General features: G+C 46.4%; 1 protein-coding gene across 1 annotated transcript; it reads right to left on the bottom strand.

Moving 5' to 3' along the window:
- Positions 1-20: 20 nt before the first annotated feature.
- On the bottom strand, positions 21-5,130 carry MIP (major intrinsic protein of lens fiber). The gene is made up of 4 exons (XM_030823096.1): positions 4,733-5,130; positions 4,070-4,234; positions 3,551-3,631; positions 21-1,993 (listed from the first exon to the last, which is right to left on the bottom strand). The coding sequence occupies exons 1-4, from the start codon at positions 5,090-5,092 to the stop codon at positions 1,808-1,810; spliced, it is 792 nt and encodes a 263-aa protein (XP_030678956.1). The 5' UTR covers positions 5,093-5,130; the 3' UTR covers positions 21-1,807.
- Between the last annotated feature and the right edge of the window lie 14,103 nt (positions 5,131-19,233).

The raw sequence follows: 19,233 nt of genomic DNA, 5'->3' as shown, positions 1-19,233 counted from the left end.
AAGAAGGAAGGAAAAGGGAAGCGAGTGCAGGGACTGTTTTATGTGAGGTCGATCTAAAAATCACAGCGCTATGAATTTTCTGCTGAATTATAGTAGAATTAAAGTCCGATTAGAGGTGAATTTACAAACATTCTTCCCCTTCTTCTAGTCAAGCGGACTATTCCAAGTCTTAAATAGTTAGTTAGAAAAGTTAGGTTTTATTTGGGAGGAAGTAAAGAGCTGAAGTACAGAGAGGAATGGTCTTCTGGGATAGGGGGTGTCCGTTGTATTATAGGTATAAGTTTAAAGCTTTCAAAGTATGCAAGAGGCTCATAAAAGGAAGAAAGCAACCGTAAATATTCATTGATCAGTTGAGGGTCTCTTCTGGCCTCTGCTCAGAAGATCTTGCCAAAAGGAAAAGATAATAGGGCTCTGCTCTGGCCCCCTGTAATCCCAGCTACTGGGGAGGCTGAAGCAGGAAGATCGCTTGAGCCCAGGATTTCTAGACTGTAGTGTGCGATAATCGTGCCTGTGAATATCCATTGCACTCCAACCTGGTCAACATAGTAAGACCCCCCTCTCAAAAAAAAAAAAAGAAGAAGAAGATAGGGCTCAAACAAATAATAATCTCCTGAATTATTAAGCATTTGAATAGAAGGAATCAATTTCTGAGGTATGAGAGAGTTAGAAGAGATTTGCTTCAAGATGAAAGGACAGATGACAGAGAAATGAAAATACACAAGGCACAAAACAAAACAAAAAAACCACGGAACTAGTGATAAAAGCAGAAAGATGCCATTTGAGGAGTGTTTCGATTTGCTCTAAATAAATTAGAACAGAGTCAAAGCCTCTCCCCTCATGCCCCCTACTACCACCCGTTCATTTATTGCTCCAGGAATCAGATTTCCTGTGTTGGCCTTAGGGAACAATTGTGGGGCTTAAATACCATCTGCCAGGCAGCTACAACAGTGGATGTCAGGCTGACCAGTTAAGCTGCTTAATTTTTCTAGATTCTAGGCTTGCCCAAGCCCTATTTAGGTTGGAAGCTCCTTGGCCCAGGACCTCTGAAGAGATCCATTATGCCAGAATGAAAACAACCAGCCAGCGGATGTAGACAGGTTTATGTGGCTTTACAGAACAGCTAAATCCTAGTGTTCACTTTTCTCAGAGCTACTTCCCCACTCAAGTCCCTGGGGCAAGCATCCCTGAGATAAGTAGGTTATATATTCCCACTAACTTCCCCCCAATTCTTTGGTACACCTACATCCTGATCTGGGGCTAATACCTCCATTTTCACCACCCACCTCCCTTGAGTCCCTTCTCCTAACCCTTGGAAGCCTTGTCTCCTCCACTTCTCTCCATCTGCCTCATGTGAGGAGTAACTCCCTGCTTCTCTGTTCCCTCAGAAATCAAGAGCCACACACTTGACTGGCAGCAGGGTAAAGGCCAGAAACTTAAGGTATTGGTTACCCAGTACTCACCATACTGGGTCGAGGAAGGGAGGTATAGGATGGCACCTCTTTTTGCTTCCTTAGCTCTCATGCCCCAAAACTCAGACACAGCCACACTCACATTCATATGCACAATCAGCACACACGGCGAAGGGAGGTGGGATGGGGAGGAAGGGAAGTTTGCACCAACCAGCTCATGAATGCAACTTGAAAGATTTCACACAGCAAAAGAAAAAAAAAAAAAACAACCACATACACAAGTTAAAAAATAAAGAAGTACATGCCCCTCCCCACAGTCTCTTTCTTCATCTAGGGGCTGGCTCAACCCCTCCACGTAAACTCAGAAGCTTTCTACTCCCTCTATTCAGCTGGAGCTTCTACAGGGCCTGGGTGTTCAGTTCAACAGGTTCCCCTGTGACCTCTGGTTGTCCATTGGAGTCTTCGGGTTTGGCACCCTTGAGGACAGACAGTCTCTCAGAAATACTCTTGAGCCGGGGGAAGAGAAGAAAGTCGTACAGGAGGCTGCCCAGACCCCCTCCAATGATTGGGCCTACCCAGTACACCTGTAGGAAGAGAAAAGGAATACGCAGGCTTGGTTGCTGCTCTTTTTCCTGCCACCTTAGTGGAAAACAAGATATTGTACACTTGATATCTACAATAAACTCACCATTTATTTTCTGATTCATCAAATTACTCCTTTATCCCACACCTTAGCATGTGTATATTCTATTTGTTATCAATTTGCACTAGTTTGATGTTGCTTTCAAAAAAATTTTATAAATTGTGGTAAAACACATATAAAATTTACCATATTAAATATTTTTGGATAGGCACAGTGGCTTACGCCTGTAATCCCAGCACTTTGGGAGGCTGAGACGGGCGGATCACAAGGTCAGCCATTTGAGAACAGCCTGATCAACAGGGAGAAACCCCATCTCTACTAAAAATACAAAAATTAGCTGGGTGTGGTAGCAGGCGCCTGAAATCCCAGCTACTCGGGAGGCTGAAGCAGGAGAATTGCTTGAACCCAGGAGGCGGAGTTTGCAGTGAGCTGAGATCCTGAGATCAAGCTCCACTGCACTCCAGCCTGGGTGATAGAGGGAGACTCCGTCTCAAAAAAAAATATATATGTTTTTAAGTGTACAGTTTAGTAGTGTTAAGTATATTCACATTGTTGTGCAACCTATATCTAGAACTTTTTCATCTTGCAAAACTGTAACTCTATACCCATTAAACAACTGCCTATTCCACCCCACCCCCATCAGCCCCTGGTAACTATCCTTCTACTTTGTGTCTATGAATTTGAGTACTCTAAATACCCCATATAAATGTAATCATACAGTATTTGTCTTTTTGTGACTGGCTTATTCACTTAGCATAATGTCCTCAAGATTCATCCATGTTGTGGTATGTGTCACAATTTCCTTCCTTTTTACGGCTAATATTCCATTTATGTATATACCACATTTTGTTTATCCATTCATCCACCGAGGAACAGTTGGGTTGCTTCTACCTCTTGGCTATTGTGAGTAATGCTGTTATGAAAATGGGTGTACAGCTTTGAAAATTTTTAAAATTATTTCCATATGTTTGGACATAACCAATATTTATTGAGTGCTTACTTTATATCAGATTCTGTGCTAAATGTTTCTCACATATAACTTTCACACATTTCTCGTAATGTCCCATTTTATAGTAAAACAAACTGAAGCACAGAGTGATTATTTGCCCATGGTCACACACAAAGCCGATAACGTATTAGAACTGGAATGGGGCTGAGGCCCATTTGTGCTCACAACACATCTTGATCTCTGAGAGCAGAATTTATTCTGCTCATATTTAGTTGTCTCTCTTCATACTCCCTAGTTCAGCAACCAGTGAATACTCAGTGCATACTCCCTGACTAACCAGAGAAGGAAAAATATGAGCAAGAGCCTCTCCTTCTAGCAAAATCATGAATCCTGCTCACACAGGCATGCCACACTCTCTGACAGCCCCCTTAGCTGAGTGCTGGTAGAGCAGCCAACACATGCAGAAGGAGAGCAGGAATCCAGCCTGAAACCTGCAGTCCACAACCATCCAGATGGGCTCCAGGATCTTGCCCCTCTCCCTTCACTCACCCAGTGGTTAGTGAAGTTCCCAGTGAGAATGGCAGGAGCAAAGGAGCGGGCAGGATTCATGCCTGCACCAGTATAATACATCTGCAAAAGAGACAGTTGTAACTGAGACACCCCCCTACTGCACCCCAGCTTCTCTCCCCACAACCCACATTGCCCCTGAGAGCCGGCATCTTTTCTCTAGCCAGCAGCAAGTGGAGAGGGACAGCCTGCATGACTCTCCAGGGGTTCCTGCAGTGGGGTGAGGGCAACTGATGCCCTGTCTGGGAACAGACTATGGATCCATAGGCAAAGCCCATGTCTAGCCATGATGCATTCATTTCTACCTTGGGGTCAAGAAGGACTAGATATAGCAGTCACAAGAGAGGGATAGGGCAGAGTTGATTCCTTTGTGCCAGTACAGAGTGCGATGGATAATGTTCATGTTTGACAGTGAAGTAGGCAGGAAGAACCCTTAAAAGTTGGGAAAGGTTTAGGGGCCCCGGAATCCTTGAATGAGAAGTTGTTCTCCTTCCTGCTTACCCCAAAGAGGTGCCCTAGGGCAAGGGAGAAGCCAACGGCCAGGGCCACGGAGCCCAGTTGGCCATTCCGCCTCTCGTCATATGTGGCAAAGATGCAGAGCACAAACTGGAGCGTCAGGAAGATCTCCACTGTGGTTGCCTGGCCCACGCTCACTGCAGGGTGCAACTGCGCAAAGGAAGAAGAAGAGAGGCAGCTCGTGAGGGCTGCCACAGTGTTACCTCCTCAAGACTTCCCCGGCAAGGATCTCCTTATGGCATCAGGTCCCTGGAGAGGAAGGACAATACAACCCCCTTCATAATCATTGTATTTGCATCTTAGTATCTCCTAACAGTGCTCCTTCATGATGGAAATGATTGCAGCCACTTACATGTATGAGGAAACTGAGGCCTTGAAAGGTAAAATAAGTTTCCTTAAGAACCTGCAAGGAGTTGGAAGGAAAGCTGAAACTCAAACTCAGGTTTGTTAATTCTCAGTCCAGGGCCCTATGCCTTCCTTAAAGCTCTAAACCACCTGTCAATCCTCACCACTTCAACACACACATGCTCACACATGCACATATTGTCCCAGACCCCAGGTGAGCTGATTCACCTGCACCAGTCAGGGAGTCAGGGCAACAGAGAGTCAGGACACCAGGTTCCCCATCCCCTCTCAGCCAACCATTACCGTGTTGAGTGCTAGGTTTCCTCGGACGGCAGGTGGGGTAACGCTATACAGCACAGCGGCCCCAGCCACAGCTCCCAGGATCTGGGCTGCCATATAGCAGAAGGCACGGAGCAGGGACATCTGGGAGCCCACAAGGAAAGCAAAAGTGACTGCAGGATTGATGTGGGCTCCACTGATGTGGCCCACAGACTGCACCAGTGTAGCCAGGGCCAAGCCAAATGCCATAGCCACCTGCAGAACATGCAGGGATCCAGGAGCCCAACGCAGTGAGGACCCCAGCCCAAAGAAGACATAGAAGAGGGTGGCAAAGAATTCAGCGAATATGGCCCTCCAAAAGGAGGCTGATCGCAGTTCCCACATGGCAGGGGGGATGGGCACAGTGCCTGGGTCCCTGCTACCCCCATGGCCTTGTCTGGGTGGACAGTCCCCTTTATAGAGGACTCTTAATCCCTGGGAGGGGCAGGCTGAGGTAGCTGGCCCAGCCTCTTAACCCCTTCACAGCTGTGGAGGGCTAAGTCGCCTCCCATACATGGTAAAGATGTTGGATTTTCCCGCCTTTCTCAACTGGGAGATGAGCCGAGAGAGCCATGGCAGTGAGGGTGGGATTGGGGTCAGAGCAAGAGAGACTACGAGAAGTGGGGGTGAAGAACAGCAGGACTGGAAGAGTCTGCCCTTCTGTGTGTGTCAAAATTGGGGTTCATAGTCCTGATTGACATCAACATTAGAATACTCTTCAGCTCTGTTTGGAAGGTCCATCAAGCTGAGCTCACTTCATGGCATTTGGGGCTGAGCTCCTGGGGGCCTCAGCCTCCTCTGAGTCTGCCAGGGGTAAGGGTGGGGGTGCGGGTAAGGAGTGGGGTTCAGCAGGGAAGTTGGATAACTAAAGAGAATTCTTTAGTTCCCAGGGATTAGAAGCCTTTCTCCCATTGGCTAGTTTGGGCTGGAATCTGTGGACCCTGCAGCTCTGGGACAAAATAGTTCTGCTGCGTCTGGCTTTCTCTGAGCCTGGGTTCCCTACCCCCAGTCCATGACAGCACCTCCCTTTTCAAACCCTAGGCCTGGCTTTTTAAACCACAGGGATCGACAGAGAGAAGACACTATCATCCCTGCATGGGCTGGGGGTGGGGTTGGAGGGATAGGAATAAGAAAGGGACTCGTAGTTAAACCTTAGAATCAGCTTGTATTTCATCTTTCTTAAATCACATGGTCATAGCAAGAAGTACTGAAAGGAAGGAAACTGAGTCTTGGCTATGAAGCAATGGGAAGGTCTAATGTCCTCTAATACAGCCATGATCAGCACACCCTAAGCCTTGATCCCCAGGGAAAGACATGGGTGTGCTGGGATCAGACCTGGGGAAACAGCTGGTCAAGGAGAAGGAAAAGGATAATATGGGGCAGGAAAGTTTGGGGAAACAGGTTCAGTTGTGCTCAGGCTTGGTGAGGGACTTGGGACCTAGGTGTGGAGTTGTGTGGTGATGGAGAAGGTGGAATGGGACATACTGATAGGTTCTACCATCTCCACATAATAGCAAGTCATACCGGCCACAAACTTTTCTCATGAAGCACCAGAGAACAGAAATTCGAGGTGAGGCCTGCAAGAATGGTGCCCAGCATGGGTCCTACCCAGTACACCTGTGGGGAGACAGAAGGAACACAGATCAGGGACTGTGCTTTCTCCTCATAATACCCAGCTTGGGGATGAACAGAAAGAGAGTTATAGTGAAGGTAGGGGGTCCATCTAACCTATCCATTGGCAGGAAGAGTTGCTGACAACAGGTCAGAGAGCACCCAAAGGGTTTGGAGCTCTCAATTACATAGAAGAGAAACAGTCCACCAGAAGTCATTGGAATCTCCTATATTCTAGAAGCCTCACCAGTCTCCTGACTTAAGGCCCTGTAACCCTCAATGCATCTCACCCAGTAATGCTCCCAGATCCCAGTCACCACTGCTGGCCTCAGGAAGCATGCAGGGTTCACGCTGCCTCCAGAAAACTTCCCCTGGACAGGATAAAGAGAGAGGGTAGCACATCATGGTGTTAAGAGCAGAGATTTTGGCCACAGATACTCTGGTCTAATTAGGTGAGGATAAAAAGTGACAGAACCAGCTGGGTGCAGTGGCTCACGCCTGTAATCTCAGCACTTTGGGAGGCCAAGGTGGGTGGATCACCTGAGGTCAGGAGTTCGAGACCAGCCTGACCAACATAATGAAACCCTGTCTCTACTAAAAATAAGAAAAATTAGCTGGGCATGGTGGCGGGTACCCGTAATCCCAGCTACTCGGGAGGTTGAGGCAGGAGAATCGTTGGAACCCGGGAGGCAGAGGTTGTGGTGAGCCGAGATCACGCCATTGCACTCTAGCCTGGGCAATAAGAGCGAAACTCCGTCTCAAAAAAAAAAAAAAAAAAAAAAAAAGAACCAGTTACAACTGCTGGTGGGAGTATAAACTGAGATATTACTTTTTTTTTTTTTTTTTTAGACAGGGTTTCGCCCTGTCACCCATGCTGGAGTGGAGTGGTGCAATCACAGCTCATTGCATTTTCAGCCTCCTGGGCTCAAGCGATCCTTCTACCCCAGCCTTCCAAATAGCTGGGACTACAGGTGTTTACCACCATGCTCAGCTAACTTTTTTATTTTTTGTAGAGATGGGGTCTCACTTGTGTTGCCTAATCTGGCCTCAAACTCCCGGGCTCAGGTGATCCTGTCACCTCAGCATCCCAAAGTGTTGAGATTACAGGCGTGAGGCACTGTTCCCTACCTGAGATAATGACTTTGGGACATAGTTTAACACCTACTTATAAAGATGAACAAATTACATAATTTCTTTTCTTTTTTTTTTTCTTTGAGACAGAGTCTCACTCTGTTGCCCAGGCTGGAGTGCAGTGGCACAATCAGCTCACTGCAACCTCTGCAATTTTTATGTCTCAGCCTCCCAAGTAGCTGGGACTACAGGTGCCCGCCACCATGCCCAGCTAATTTTTGTATTTTTAGTAGAAATGGAGTTTCACCATGTTGGCCACGCTGGTCTTGAACTCCTGACCTTAAGTGATCTGCCCCTCTTGGCCTCCCAAAGTGCTGGGATTACAGGTGTGAGCCACCACGCCAGGTCAAATTACATAATTTCTGACTCAGCAACTCCACTTCTCACTTACATACCCAAGAGAAACTTGGGTAGCACATCATGTAAATTTATGTAATTGTCGGCTGGGGGCAATGGCTCACGCCTGTAATCCCAGCACTTTGGGAGTCTGAGGCAGGCGGATCACCTGAGGTCAGGAGTTGGAGACCAGCCTGGCCAACATGGTGAAACCCCATCTCTACTAAAAATACAATAATTAGTCAGGCATGGTGGTGGGTGCCTGTAATCCCAGCTACTTGGGAGGCTGAGACAGGAGAATCGCTTGAACCTGGGAGGTGGAGGTTGCAGTGAGCCAAGATTGTGCCACTGCACTCCAGCCTGGGCGACAAGAGCAAAACTCAGTCTCAAAAATAAAATAAAATAAAAGTAATTGTCAAGGTTCTAGTTTTTCTATTGGATGGATGGTTAGAAATGATGTTTAATCATTATTAAAAACAAATAAGTGGGAGCCATATATAGGCCAATGAGGAGAGGATATCATGAACAACAAAACATTCTGTGTACCCCAAATTAATTAAAAACAGCAGTGACAACAATATATGCTTTACCACTTTCTAGTTGGGCAAGTTATCCCCGCTATATATAGGTTCCAGGAGGGCAGGGACCGTGTCTGATTTTTCGCCAGTGCAAACCTGGTGCTTAACACACAGAAGGCAGCAAATAAATATTTGTTGAATAGATTAGATTAGCATAGGCTTGCTTGCTTGCTTGCTTCTTTTTTTTTTTTTTTCCCAGGCAGAGTCTTACTCTGGAGTGCAGTGGTGCCATCTCAGCTCACTGCAGCCTCCACCTCCTGGGTTCAAGCCTCCCAAGTAGCTGGGATTACAGGTGCACACCACCACACCTGGCTAATTTTTGTATTTTTAGTAGAGACAGGGTTTCACCACGTTGGCCAGGCTGATCTCGAACTCCTGGCCTCAAGTGATCTGCCCGCCGCGGCCTCCCAAAGTGCTGGGATTACAAGCCTGAGTCACTGTACCTGGCCAGATTAGCATAAGCTTTCTGAGTCTCAGTTTCCTCTGTATCAAATAACATAATGTAGGTAAAGAGCCTGGTACAGTGTCTGGCACAGAATAAAGCACTTAAAAACAGGAGCTACCTGCACCTGTAGTCCCAGCAAATCAGGAGGCTGAGGTAGGAGGATCGTTTGAGCTCAGGAGTCAGAGAGCAGCGTGGGCAATATGGCGAAACCCCTCCTGTACAAAAAATACAAAAATTAGCCAGGCACAATGGCACACACCTGTAGTCCCAGCTACTGGGGAGGCTGAGGTGGGAGGATGACTTGAGCCTGGGAGGTAGAGGTTGCAGTGGACTGAGACAGCACCACTGCACTCCAGCCTTGGTGACAGAGTCAGGCCCTGTCTCAAAAACAATTGAAAATTTGGCTGGGTGTGGTGGCTTACATCTGTAATCCCAGCACCTTGGGAGGCTGAGGTGGGTGGATCATCTGAGGTTGGGAATTTGAGACCAGCCTGGCCAACATGGCAAAACCCCATCTCTACTAAAAATACACAAAAAAATTAGCCAGGCATCATGGTGTTCACCTGTCATCCCAGCTACTTGGGAGGCTGAGGCAAGAGAATCACTTGAACCCAGGAAGTGGAGGCTGTGGTGAGCTGAGATCACACCACTGCACTCCAGCCTGGGAGACAGAGTGAGACTCCGTCTCGAAAAAAAAAAAAAAATTAAAATTAAAAAATTTAAAAAGTAAACAGAAGCCACTCAATGGGGTTTTATTAACAGGAATGGGTTATCTCTACCCACCAATCCTGTAGCCTCTGATAATAAGAGATGGAACAGCAAAGGGCAGTTAATTCAATCTCTTATAGACGACAAATAAAATGGCTAGCTTTCCTTATCTGCAGCTACCATCCTCTTGCCTTTATTCTTCATCAGCGTTGACAAGAATTTCATGGAGAACTAAACCTCGGCCCATTTCCTTTGACATCAGTCTCCCCACTTAGCTAAATGCCGGCCTCTTTCAAACCTAACTAGAGATGAACTCTCAAAAGCTTACTTGAGTTTTTGCATAGATTTACATACAATTAGTATGCTTATTGTTTTCTACTAGCCTAGCCTTTTATTTTATTTTATTTTTTACAGACGTAGTCTCACTGTGTTGCGCAGGCTGGAGTGCAGTGGCGCGATCACAGGTCATTGCAGTCTTAAACTTCTGGGCTCATGCGATCCTCCCACCTAAGCCCCCTGAGTAGCTGGGACTACAGGCACGTGCCACTGTACCCAGCTTATTTAAAATTTTTTTTTTAGAGATGAGGTGTTACTATGTTGCCCAGGCTGGTCCCAAACTCCTGGCTTCAAGCCATCCTACCGATTCTACCACCTCAGCCTCCCAAAGTGCTGGGATTACAAGATTACAAGCATGAGCCATAGAACCTGGCCTTATTTTTGTTGTTGTTGTTCTTGTTTTGTTTTGTTTTGTTTTTGAGACAGGGTCTTGCTGTGTTTCAAAAAAGGAGAGACTCCAGGCTGGAGTGTAATGGCGCAATCTCCCAGGCTCAAACAATCCTCCCACCACCTCAGCCTCCCAAATAGCTGGGACTACAGGCATGCACCATCACACCTAGCTAATGTTTGTATTTTTTGTAGAGATGGGGTTTTGCCGTGTGGCCCAGGCTTATCTTGAACTCTTGGGCTCAAGCAATCTGCCTGCCTTGGCCTCCCAAAGTGCTGGGATTACAGGCGTGAGGCACCTCACCCAGCCTTAGCCTAGCCTTTTTAAACAAAACAACAAAAAACAAATACAATCCGGGCTCAGTGGCTCACGCCTGTAATCCCAGCCCTTTGGGAGGCTGAGGCGAGCGGATCACCAGGTCAGGAGATCGAGACCATCCTGGCTAACACGGTGAAACCCTGTCTCTACTAAAAATACAAAAAATTAGCCGGGCGTGGTGGCGGGCGCCTGTAGTCCCAGCTCCTCGGGAGGCTGAGGCAGGAGAAGGGCGTTTACCCAGAAGGCGGAGCTTGCAGTGAGCCGAGATTGCACCACTGCACTCTAGCTTGGGCGACAGAGCAAGACTCCATCTCAAAACAAAAAACAAAAAAAGGCTGTGTCTCCCTTCAGAAGTGGGATGCACCTGTGGTCCTAGTTACTTGGAAGGCTGAGGTGGTGAGCTGTGATGGTGCCACTGCACTCCAGCCTGGGCAACAGAGTGAGACCCTGTCTCAAAACAACACCACAAAATAACCAGGCCTTAGCCTGGTTCACTGAGCCCGTGGAGGTTGAGGCTGCAGTGGGCCATGATTGCACTACTGCACTCCAGCCTGGACCACAGAGTGAGACTCTGTCTTAAAAAACAAAACAAAACAAAAACAAAAACAAAAGAAAAGAAATCTGCAAAGGAAGGTGACTTTGGAGAATTGCCTAGGAGTAAGGGGATTTCTGGGGTCTAACCCTCCTGGGTGATGCCAGGACACACTCCAATTCATCTTCATCTTTTTTTCTTGTTCACTTGTTCCCCCCTTTGCTATTATTCTACTTCATTCTCGTATTTGGGGTTCTTTTCAGGGGTTGCAAAATGTTTTTAGCTGTAGATTCTCCACCTTTCTTCTGGCCTTAAGTAAGTATACAAATGTTTTTGAAGTTTTTTCCAACAGGAACTATGAAAATGGAGAAAGGATTTGTAAAATAACAAATTTGAGTAATTACAAAGTTATTATAAATCTTAATGGCTCCTAGCGGTAATCACCCTGAATTCTCATTTATCTCTATACTTAACTGAGTTATCTCTTGATTACTAATGATCAGTCTTTCAAACTTTAGGACAGTGACAGTGATTCTAGCTTACTCCCCACTTCAATAAGGAAGGTTCCATTGCTTAGTCCCAGAGAGTGCTATATAACCATAATCCATAGTAAGAGAGAGCAAGTGGGTCTATATAGCTTAGGAAATCTGCAGGCAGAGCTATTTTTCTTGCTGTGTTCCTCCACAGTGAGTCCCATGTGATTACCACAGTCACCTCTAAGGATGTCCAGGACTGACTCACCATCTTACTGCAGCTACTCCCTAGCCAGCTCATATTATCAGGACCTGAAGAATATATCAGGTTTGAGTTCCATAAACAATCTACGCTGGACAGGTGTGGTGGCTCATGCCTGTAACCTCAACACTTTGGGAGGCCAAGGCAGGAAGACTACCTTGTCAGGAGTTCAAGACCAGCTTGGGCAACATAGCAAGACCCTGTCTCTATAAGAAGTTTTTTAAAAATTAGAGGGTGTGGTGGCACGTGCCTATAGTCTTAGCTACTCAGGAGGCTGGGGTTGAAGGTTCACTTGAGTCCAGGAATTCAAGGCTACAGTGAGCTATGATTATGTCACTGCATTCCAGCCTGAGTGACGGAGTGAGACTGTGTCTCTTTAAAAGAAAACAAAATAGTATTTTATTGCCTATCCGGCCAGATTGTAAAAATATAAATAAATGTAAATATATATAAATAAATTATATATATAAATTATATATAAAATAAATAAAATGTAAAAGGAAAAATAGCCAGTCATGGTGACTCATGCCTGTAATCCCAGCACTTTGGGAGGCCAAGGCAGGAGGATCACCAGAGGCCAGGAGTTCAAGGCTGCAGTAAGCTTGTGGCACCACTGCACTTTGGCCTTGGCAACAGAGGGAGATTCTGTTCAAAACAATAAATAAAGCCCAGGCGCAGGGGTTCACACCTGTAATCCTAGCACTCTGGAGGCCGAGGCAGGTGTTCATGACCAGCCTGGCCAACATGGTGAAACCCATCTCTACTAAAAATACAAAAATCAGCTGGGCATGGTGGTGTATGCCTGTAGTCCCAGCTACTTGGGAGGCTGAGGCAGGAGAATGGCTTGAACCCGGGAGGCAGAGGCTGCAGTGACTGAGATCATGCCATTGCACTCCAGCCTGGGTGACAGAATGAGACTACGTCTCACAAATAAGTAAATAAAATAAAAATAATAAAAACAAAATAAAATAAATAAAAATAAATGAGCTGGGTACAGTAGCACATGCCTGTAGTCCTTGCTATTTGGGAGCCTGAGGTTAAGGATTGCTTGAGCCTAGGAATTTAAATCCAGCTTGGACAATGTAGGCAGACCCTGTCTCTTAAAAAAAAAAAATCAAAGTATAAATGAATTGAGGTGTGAATTACATATAAACATAATTTATTATTATCATATATTGAACATCCTTTCTAGTGATTTCACTGTGGATTAATGGAGATGCAGCCCTCAGGGACTAGGTGACTATCTATCTCTGCTTCCACCATACAGAATCTCTTTCCCAGCCCCATACTCAGAATGCCAGGTCAGCATGTAACCCAGCTCCATTGTGTGGACAGTTTCAGCAGGACAAAGGCCCCAACATAGCACAAGCCAGCCCAGCAGCCCCTTTGGCTAGTTCCTGAGGCCCTCCCCACCCCCTGCCCTTCTCTCTCTTTCTCTGGTTATGCTTTGCTGACTGCTGACTACTGGCAAAGTCCAGAACAATCACCAAGCACTGAGTGCATCATCTTTCTCCCATCCATAGTTAAGGGATCCAATTAGTACTTGGATCAGGCCAGGACTCCCACGAATTAGAAATGGGGTAATCCAAGAAATCAAGTAATAAAGAGATTAGCGCACCTTGCCTCCTCCTTTCTTTTCCTAAGGAGTCAGATACAACTTCAAGCCAGGCAGACCAATGCTCACTATGGTCAGGTTCTATTCTAAGCATTTTATATTTATCTCATGGAATGGTCTTTTTTAGGGTTGTACCTTCCGTTTATTCCCTACTTACCCTATACCCTCTGTTTGGATGACCTCATCTACATCTACATCCACCTCATCCTTGAGATGTATATCCATATATCTATAGAACATTTCACCTGGTTGTCTCACAGACACCTCAATTTAGCCTGTCCAAAACTGAACTGATTATCTTCTCATCCAAACATGCTTCTCCTTCTGCATTCCCTTATTAAGTCAGAAAGTCAGAAACTTATGAATCAGCTTTGACACCTTCCCTCATCCTCTTACTTCCATCTAATGTCTCCAAAGCTCCAAGAATTCTACCTCTTAGTTAACTGAGTCTGCACTACGTTTCACCTGAGAACTTTAGTGCTCTCAGACCCTGTTTGTCCCTGTTTCTAGTCTCGTCCCTTCCAATTCATTCTCCATATTGCTGCCAGCTTTATCTTTATATGGTACCCGTAATTTGTAACTTCTCTGTGTTCCCTTCAACAGTTCCTGAATGCCTGAAAGACAGTCTAAACTCCTTCTCATGGCATGTAAGCCACTTCATCATCCAGCCTCAACTTTTCCAACTGCTTTCCTTGTCTCCCCAACATGAGACTCCGGCAATATTGTGTTCCTTGTGGTTCCTTCTAATACTCTGTTCTAAATTTCATAACCCAGTGCATTAGTCTAAGCTGTTCCTGTTGCCTCAGTGTCTTTCCTGTTTTGTCTGTTAAGTAAAATTGTATCATATTCTAATTATTTTGCATTAAAGTTAAGAATTATAGGCTGGGTGTGGTCAGCCTTTGGGAGGCTGAGGTGGGCAGATCACTGGAGGCCAGGAGTTCGAGACCAGCCTGGGCAACATGGCGAAACCCCGTCTCTACTAAAAATACAAAAAATTAGCCAGGCGTGGTGGTGCGCATCTGTGATCCCAACTACTCGGGTGGCTTTGGTAGGAGAACTGCTTGAACCCAGGAGGCGGAGTTTGCAGTGAGCTGAACTGCACTGCAGCCTGGGTGACAGAGCGAGAATCTGTTTAAAAAAAAAAAAAAAATTATAATTACAATGAGCAACGAGGCAGCTAAATCATCTGAATGAGGAAGGTGAGTTTATCAAATGAATGATCAGCCTGTGAAAGTGAAATGATACAAGAGATGACAAGCAAGGCTATTCCCTGAATAAGGAATAAAGTAATGGATGTGTCTTAAGTGACGGTGTGAGGGATGTATAGTGATTGCTTCAGCTCTCACAGGAACCAAAGGGGAAATCCTACAGAAACACAATCCGGGAACCTTCCCATTACTACCAAAATGCAAAGTATTGACAGAGCAGGACTTTGCTGAAGGAAATCTCTAAGCTCTCTTCTCACGTTATTTAGCTGACTGAAAAGTCTGGGCCATGATGACCCCTGGTGGAGATAATGGGCCACTGCACTCCAAACTGGTGGCGAGGCCAGGCGGGAGGCCGAGAGGGGCAGATCGCTTGAGGACAGGGGTTCAAGATCAGCCTGGCCAACATAGTGAAACCCTGTCTCTATTAAAAATACAAAAAATTAGCCAGGCATGGTGGTGCATGCCTGTAGTCCCAGCTACTCGGGAGGCTGAGGCAGGAGAATCGCTTGAACCCACGAGGCTGAGGTTGCAGTGAGTTGAGATCACACCACTGCACTCCAGCCTGGGCGACAGAGCCAGACTCTGTCTCAAAAGAAAAAAAAAAAACTGGTGGAGAGAATGAGCCACTGCACTCCAAAAAATGTGGGAACAAAACTTTTTTTTTTTTTTTTTAGACAGGGTCTCAGTTCGTTGCCCAGGCTCACTGTAGCCTCAACCTCCTGGGCTCAAGCAATCCTCGTGCCTCAGCTTCCCAATTAGCTGGGACTACAGGCATGCACAACCACACCTGGCTAATTCTAAAATTTATTTTGTAGAGATAGGGTCTCCCTATGTTGCCCAGGCTGGTCTTGAACTCCTGGGCTCAAGTGATCCTCTCACCTCAGCCTCCCAAAATGCTGGGATTACGGGCATGAGCTACCATGCCCAACCACCCTCTCCTTTTATACTCATTCGTTTTAATGAGTACATATTCTATGGTAAAGGGAACACTAAGGCCCTGGGGCACAGAGAACACAGTATTTAATCACCTTTCTTAAGAATTCACGACCTAAGGCAGGAGTGGTGGCTCATGTCTGTAATCCCAGCACTTTGGGAGACTGAGGCAGGTGGATCACAAGGTCGGGAGTGCAAGAACAGCCTGACCAAGATGGTGAAACCCCGTCTCTACTAAAAACACAAAAAAATTAGCCAGGCCTGGTGGCAGGTGCATGTAATCCCAGCTATTCAGGAGGCTGAGGCAGGAGAATCGCTTGAACCTGGGAGGCGGAGGTTGCAGTGAGTCAAGATCACACCATGGCACTTGAGCCTGGGCAATAGAGTGAGACTCTGTCTCAAAAAAAAAAAAAAAAAGAATTCACAACCTAATGGGTGATATAGGTTTCACTCAGCAGAGCACTGGGGAGAATGGAGACAAGTTAGAAGGCTGATGCAGGCCGGGCGTGGTGGCTCACGCTTGTAATCCCAGCACTTTGGGAGGCCGAGGCGGGCGGATCACGAGGTCAGGAGATCGAGACCACAGTGAAACCCCGTCTCTACTAAAAATACAAAAAATTAGCCGGGTGTGGTGGCGGGCACCTGTAGTCGCAGCTACTCGGAGAGGCTGAGGCAGGAGAATGGCGGAGCTTGCAGTGAGCCGAGATTGCGCCACTGCACTCCAGCCTGGGTGACAGAGCGAGACTCCGTCTCAAAAAAAAAGAAGGCTGATGCAGTTGATGGTGGGGGCTGGGTAGGAGTAGGGGGAATGTGATAGGGATTCAGCGACAATCAGATATGTGAGAGGAGACAGACAAGCCAAGGACTCCATGGTTTCTGGGCAACTGGCTGAATATGGGTTGCAATTCATGAGATTCCCTCACTTGCTTAACCATTTCTGCTTTTCAAGCCATAGCTATGGCTTTTGGGAAGTCTCTTCCCACCACTCTCAAATATACTAAATCAGAGGTTTCTCCTTTGTTTTCTGAGCAACCTGTATGACTTCAGTCATGGCACCTAGTGAATTATACTGCAATGGCCCTGTGAACCCTTAAAGAAATCATATTTTGTGAAAATGAACAAAGAAGGTAGCCTTACATATCATGTAAAGCCTTGTGACCATGCAAGGGAATTTGAGGCAGGCACATTAACAGATTTAAGTAGGGAGGTGGCATGTCTGACTGTAATGCCGACATTGAATTAGAAGCAGACAGATAGAAGCTGGCGGATCAGCTTAGAAGCTACTCACATTTCTACATTGAAATGAGAAAGCCTTGGCCAGGCACGGTGGCTCATGCCTGTAATCCCAGAACGTTGGGAGGCAGAGGCGGGCAGATCACCTGAGGTCAGGAGTTTGAGATAAGCCTGGCCAACATGGCAAAACCCTGTCTCTACTAAAAATACAAAAATTAGCCGGGCCTGGTGGTAGGCGCCTGTAGTCCCAACTACTTGGGAGGCTGAGGCAGGAGAATTGCTTGAACCTGGGCAGTGGAGGTTGCAGTGAGCCGAGATTGTGCCACTGCACTCCAGCCTGGGTGACAGAGCGAGACTCGGTCTCAATAAAAAAGATAAAATAAAATAAATAAATAAATGAAATAAGAAAGCCTTAAGGCCAAGGATGACAGAGGCCTGAACTAGGGCCATGTGCACCATTCAAGGCAGTTACAACTCTGGGAGAGGCGAAAGAATTTTTGGTTAATTATTTAGGCTTTTAAATATCTAGGCCAGAAGCCAGGTGTGGTGGCTCACACCTGTAATCCCAGCACTTTGGGAAGCTGAGGTGGGTGGATCACTTGAGGTCAGGAGTTTGAGACCAGCCTGGCCAACATGGTGAAACCCTGTCTCTACTAAAAACACAAAAATTAGGCCAGGTGCAGTGGCTCACGCCTGTAATCCCAGCACTTTGGGAGGCTGAGATGGGTGGATCACCTGAGGTCAGGAGTTTGAGACCAGCCCGACCAATATGGTGAAACCCGTCTCTACTAAAAATACAAAAATTAGCCGGACGTAGTGGCATGCGCCTGTAGTCCCAGCTACTCAGGAGGCTGAGACGAGAGAATTGCTTGAACCCGGGAGGCGGAGGTTACAGTGAGCCAAGGTCACGCCACTGTGCTCTAGCCTGGGCAACAGAGTGAGACTCAGTCTCAAAAAAAAAATTAGCCAGGTGTGGTTGGTGGGCATCTGTAATTCCAGCTACTCAGGAGGCTGAGACAGGAAAATTGCTTGAACTCCAGAGGCAGAGGCTGCAGTTAGCCAAGATCAAACCACTGCACTCCAGCCTGGGTGATAGAGTGACACTCCGTCTCAAAATATAAATTTTTAAAATGTATATCTAAAATCCTTTTTTGAGGGGTAGGAGGATGGAGGTGGGATGTATGTTGCTATTGCACTTGCCAGCAGAACCTTGAGAAGTGGACTGATTAAAAAAAAGTAAGCCTGGCATAGTGGCTAACACCTGTAATCACAGCACTTTGAGAGGCAAAGGAGGGAGGATGGCTTGAGCCCGAGAATTCGAGAACAGCTTGGTCAACAAAGTGAAACCCCGTTTCTACAAAAAAGTTAACCGGGCCTGGTGCATGCGCATGTGGTCCCAGCTACACGGGAGGCTGAAGCAGGAAGATCGCTTGTGCCTCGGAGATGAAGGCTGCAGTGAGCTGTGTTTGCGCCACTGTGCTGCATGCAGCCTGGGTGACAGAATGAGACCCTGTCTCAAAAAATAAAATAAAATGGAATGCAGATCGAAATGTTAAATATAGGCTGTCGATAATCCCCTACCTCATACCCTGAACCAAAATATTGCTACTTTTGGTTAAGTTCAGAAAACTGAATGCTGAGTTAAACCATCCGTTCCTAGCCTTGAACATACAAAACCAGCATTAACAGTATTTATGTATTTACTATTAATTATAAACAACTGTGAATTACCCAATGGTTGCTATTTGCCAATATATATCTAGATTATTCTTTTTTTTTTGAGATGGAGTCTTGCTCTGTCACCAGGCTGGAGTGCAGTGGCAGGATCTCGGTTCACTGCAACCTCCCACTCCCTGGTTCAAGCGATTCTCCTGCTTCAGCCTCCCGGGTAGCTGGGATTACAGGCGCGCGCCACCACGCCCGGCTAATTTTTGTACTTTTGGTAGAGGCGGGGTTTCACCATATTGGCCAGGATGGTCTTGATCTCCTGACCTCGTGATCTGCCTGCCTCGGCCTCCCAAAGTGCTGAGATTACAGGCGTGAGCCACCGCGCTCGGCCTTGATTATTCTCACTTAATTATTACTAAGGTCTGTATATAATTTCTATTTTATAAATGAGAACACTAAGGCTCAGAAAAGTGGAGTTGCCCAAACTCACACAGTGAAGCCAGGTTCAAAGCTAATTACAGTACTAATTTTAAAATCTATACTTTTAAGCATCTGGCTACACTATATCTCTAAAAGTTTTACGTAGTTCAAATGTGAGCAGCGTTCGTCTACGCAGAAAAACTGAATAAGCAGCATTAACCGCGGGAAGAAACAGAACAGAAACCACTAACGTGGCGCCCCCACCCCGCAGCCCAGGGCGTCTCTTACGTC

This window comes from Nomascus leucogenys, chromosome 11 (genome assembly GCF_006542625.1).
Source record: "Nomascus leucogenys isolate Asia chromosome 11, Asia_NLE_v1, whole genome shotgun sequence".
Lineage (NCBI taxonomy): Eukaryota > Metazoa > Chordata > Mammalia > Primates > Hylobatidae > Nomascus > Nomascus leucogenys.
The sequence above is the reverse complement of the archived record's forward strand: the minus strand, read 5'-3'. Positions and strand labels throughout refer to the sequence as shown.

What these genes read in the sequence shown, in the direction of transcription:
- MIP (XM_030823096.1), bottom strand. Translation starts at nt 5,092, where the DNA reads ATGTGGGAACTGCGATCAGCCTCCTTTTGGAGGGCCATATTCGCTGAA. An exon ending in CCCTAGGGCACCTCTTTGGG is followed by an intron (nt 3,632 to 4,069) that starts GTAAGCAGGAAG and finishes TCTCTTTTGCAG; the next exon opens with ATGTATTATACTGGTGCAGG. An exon ending in GGAACTTCACTAACCACTGG is followed by an intron (nt 1,994 to 3,550) that starts GTGAGTGAAGGG and finishes CTCTTCCTACAG; the next exon opens with GTGTACTGGGTAGGCCCAAT.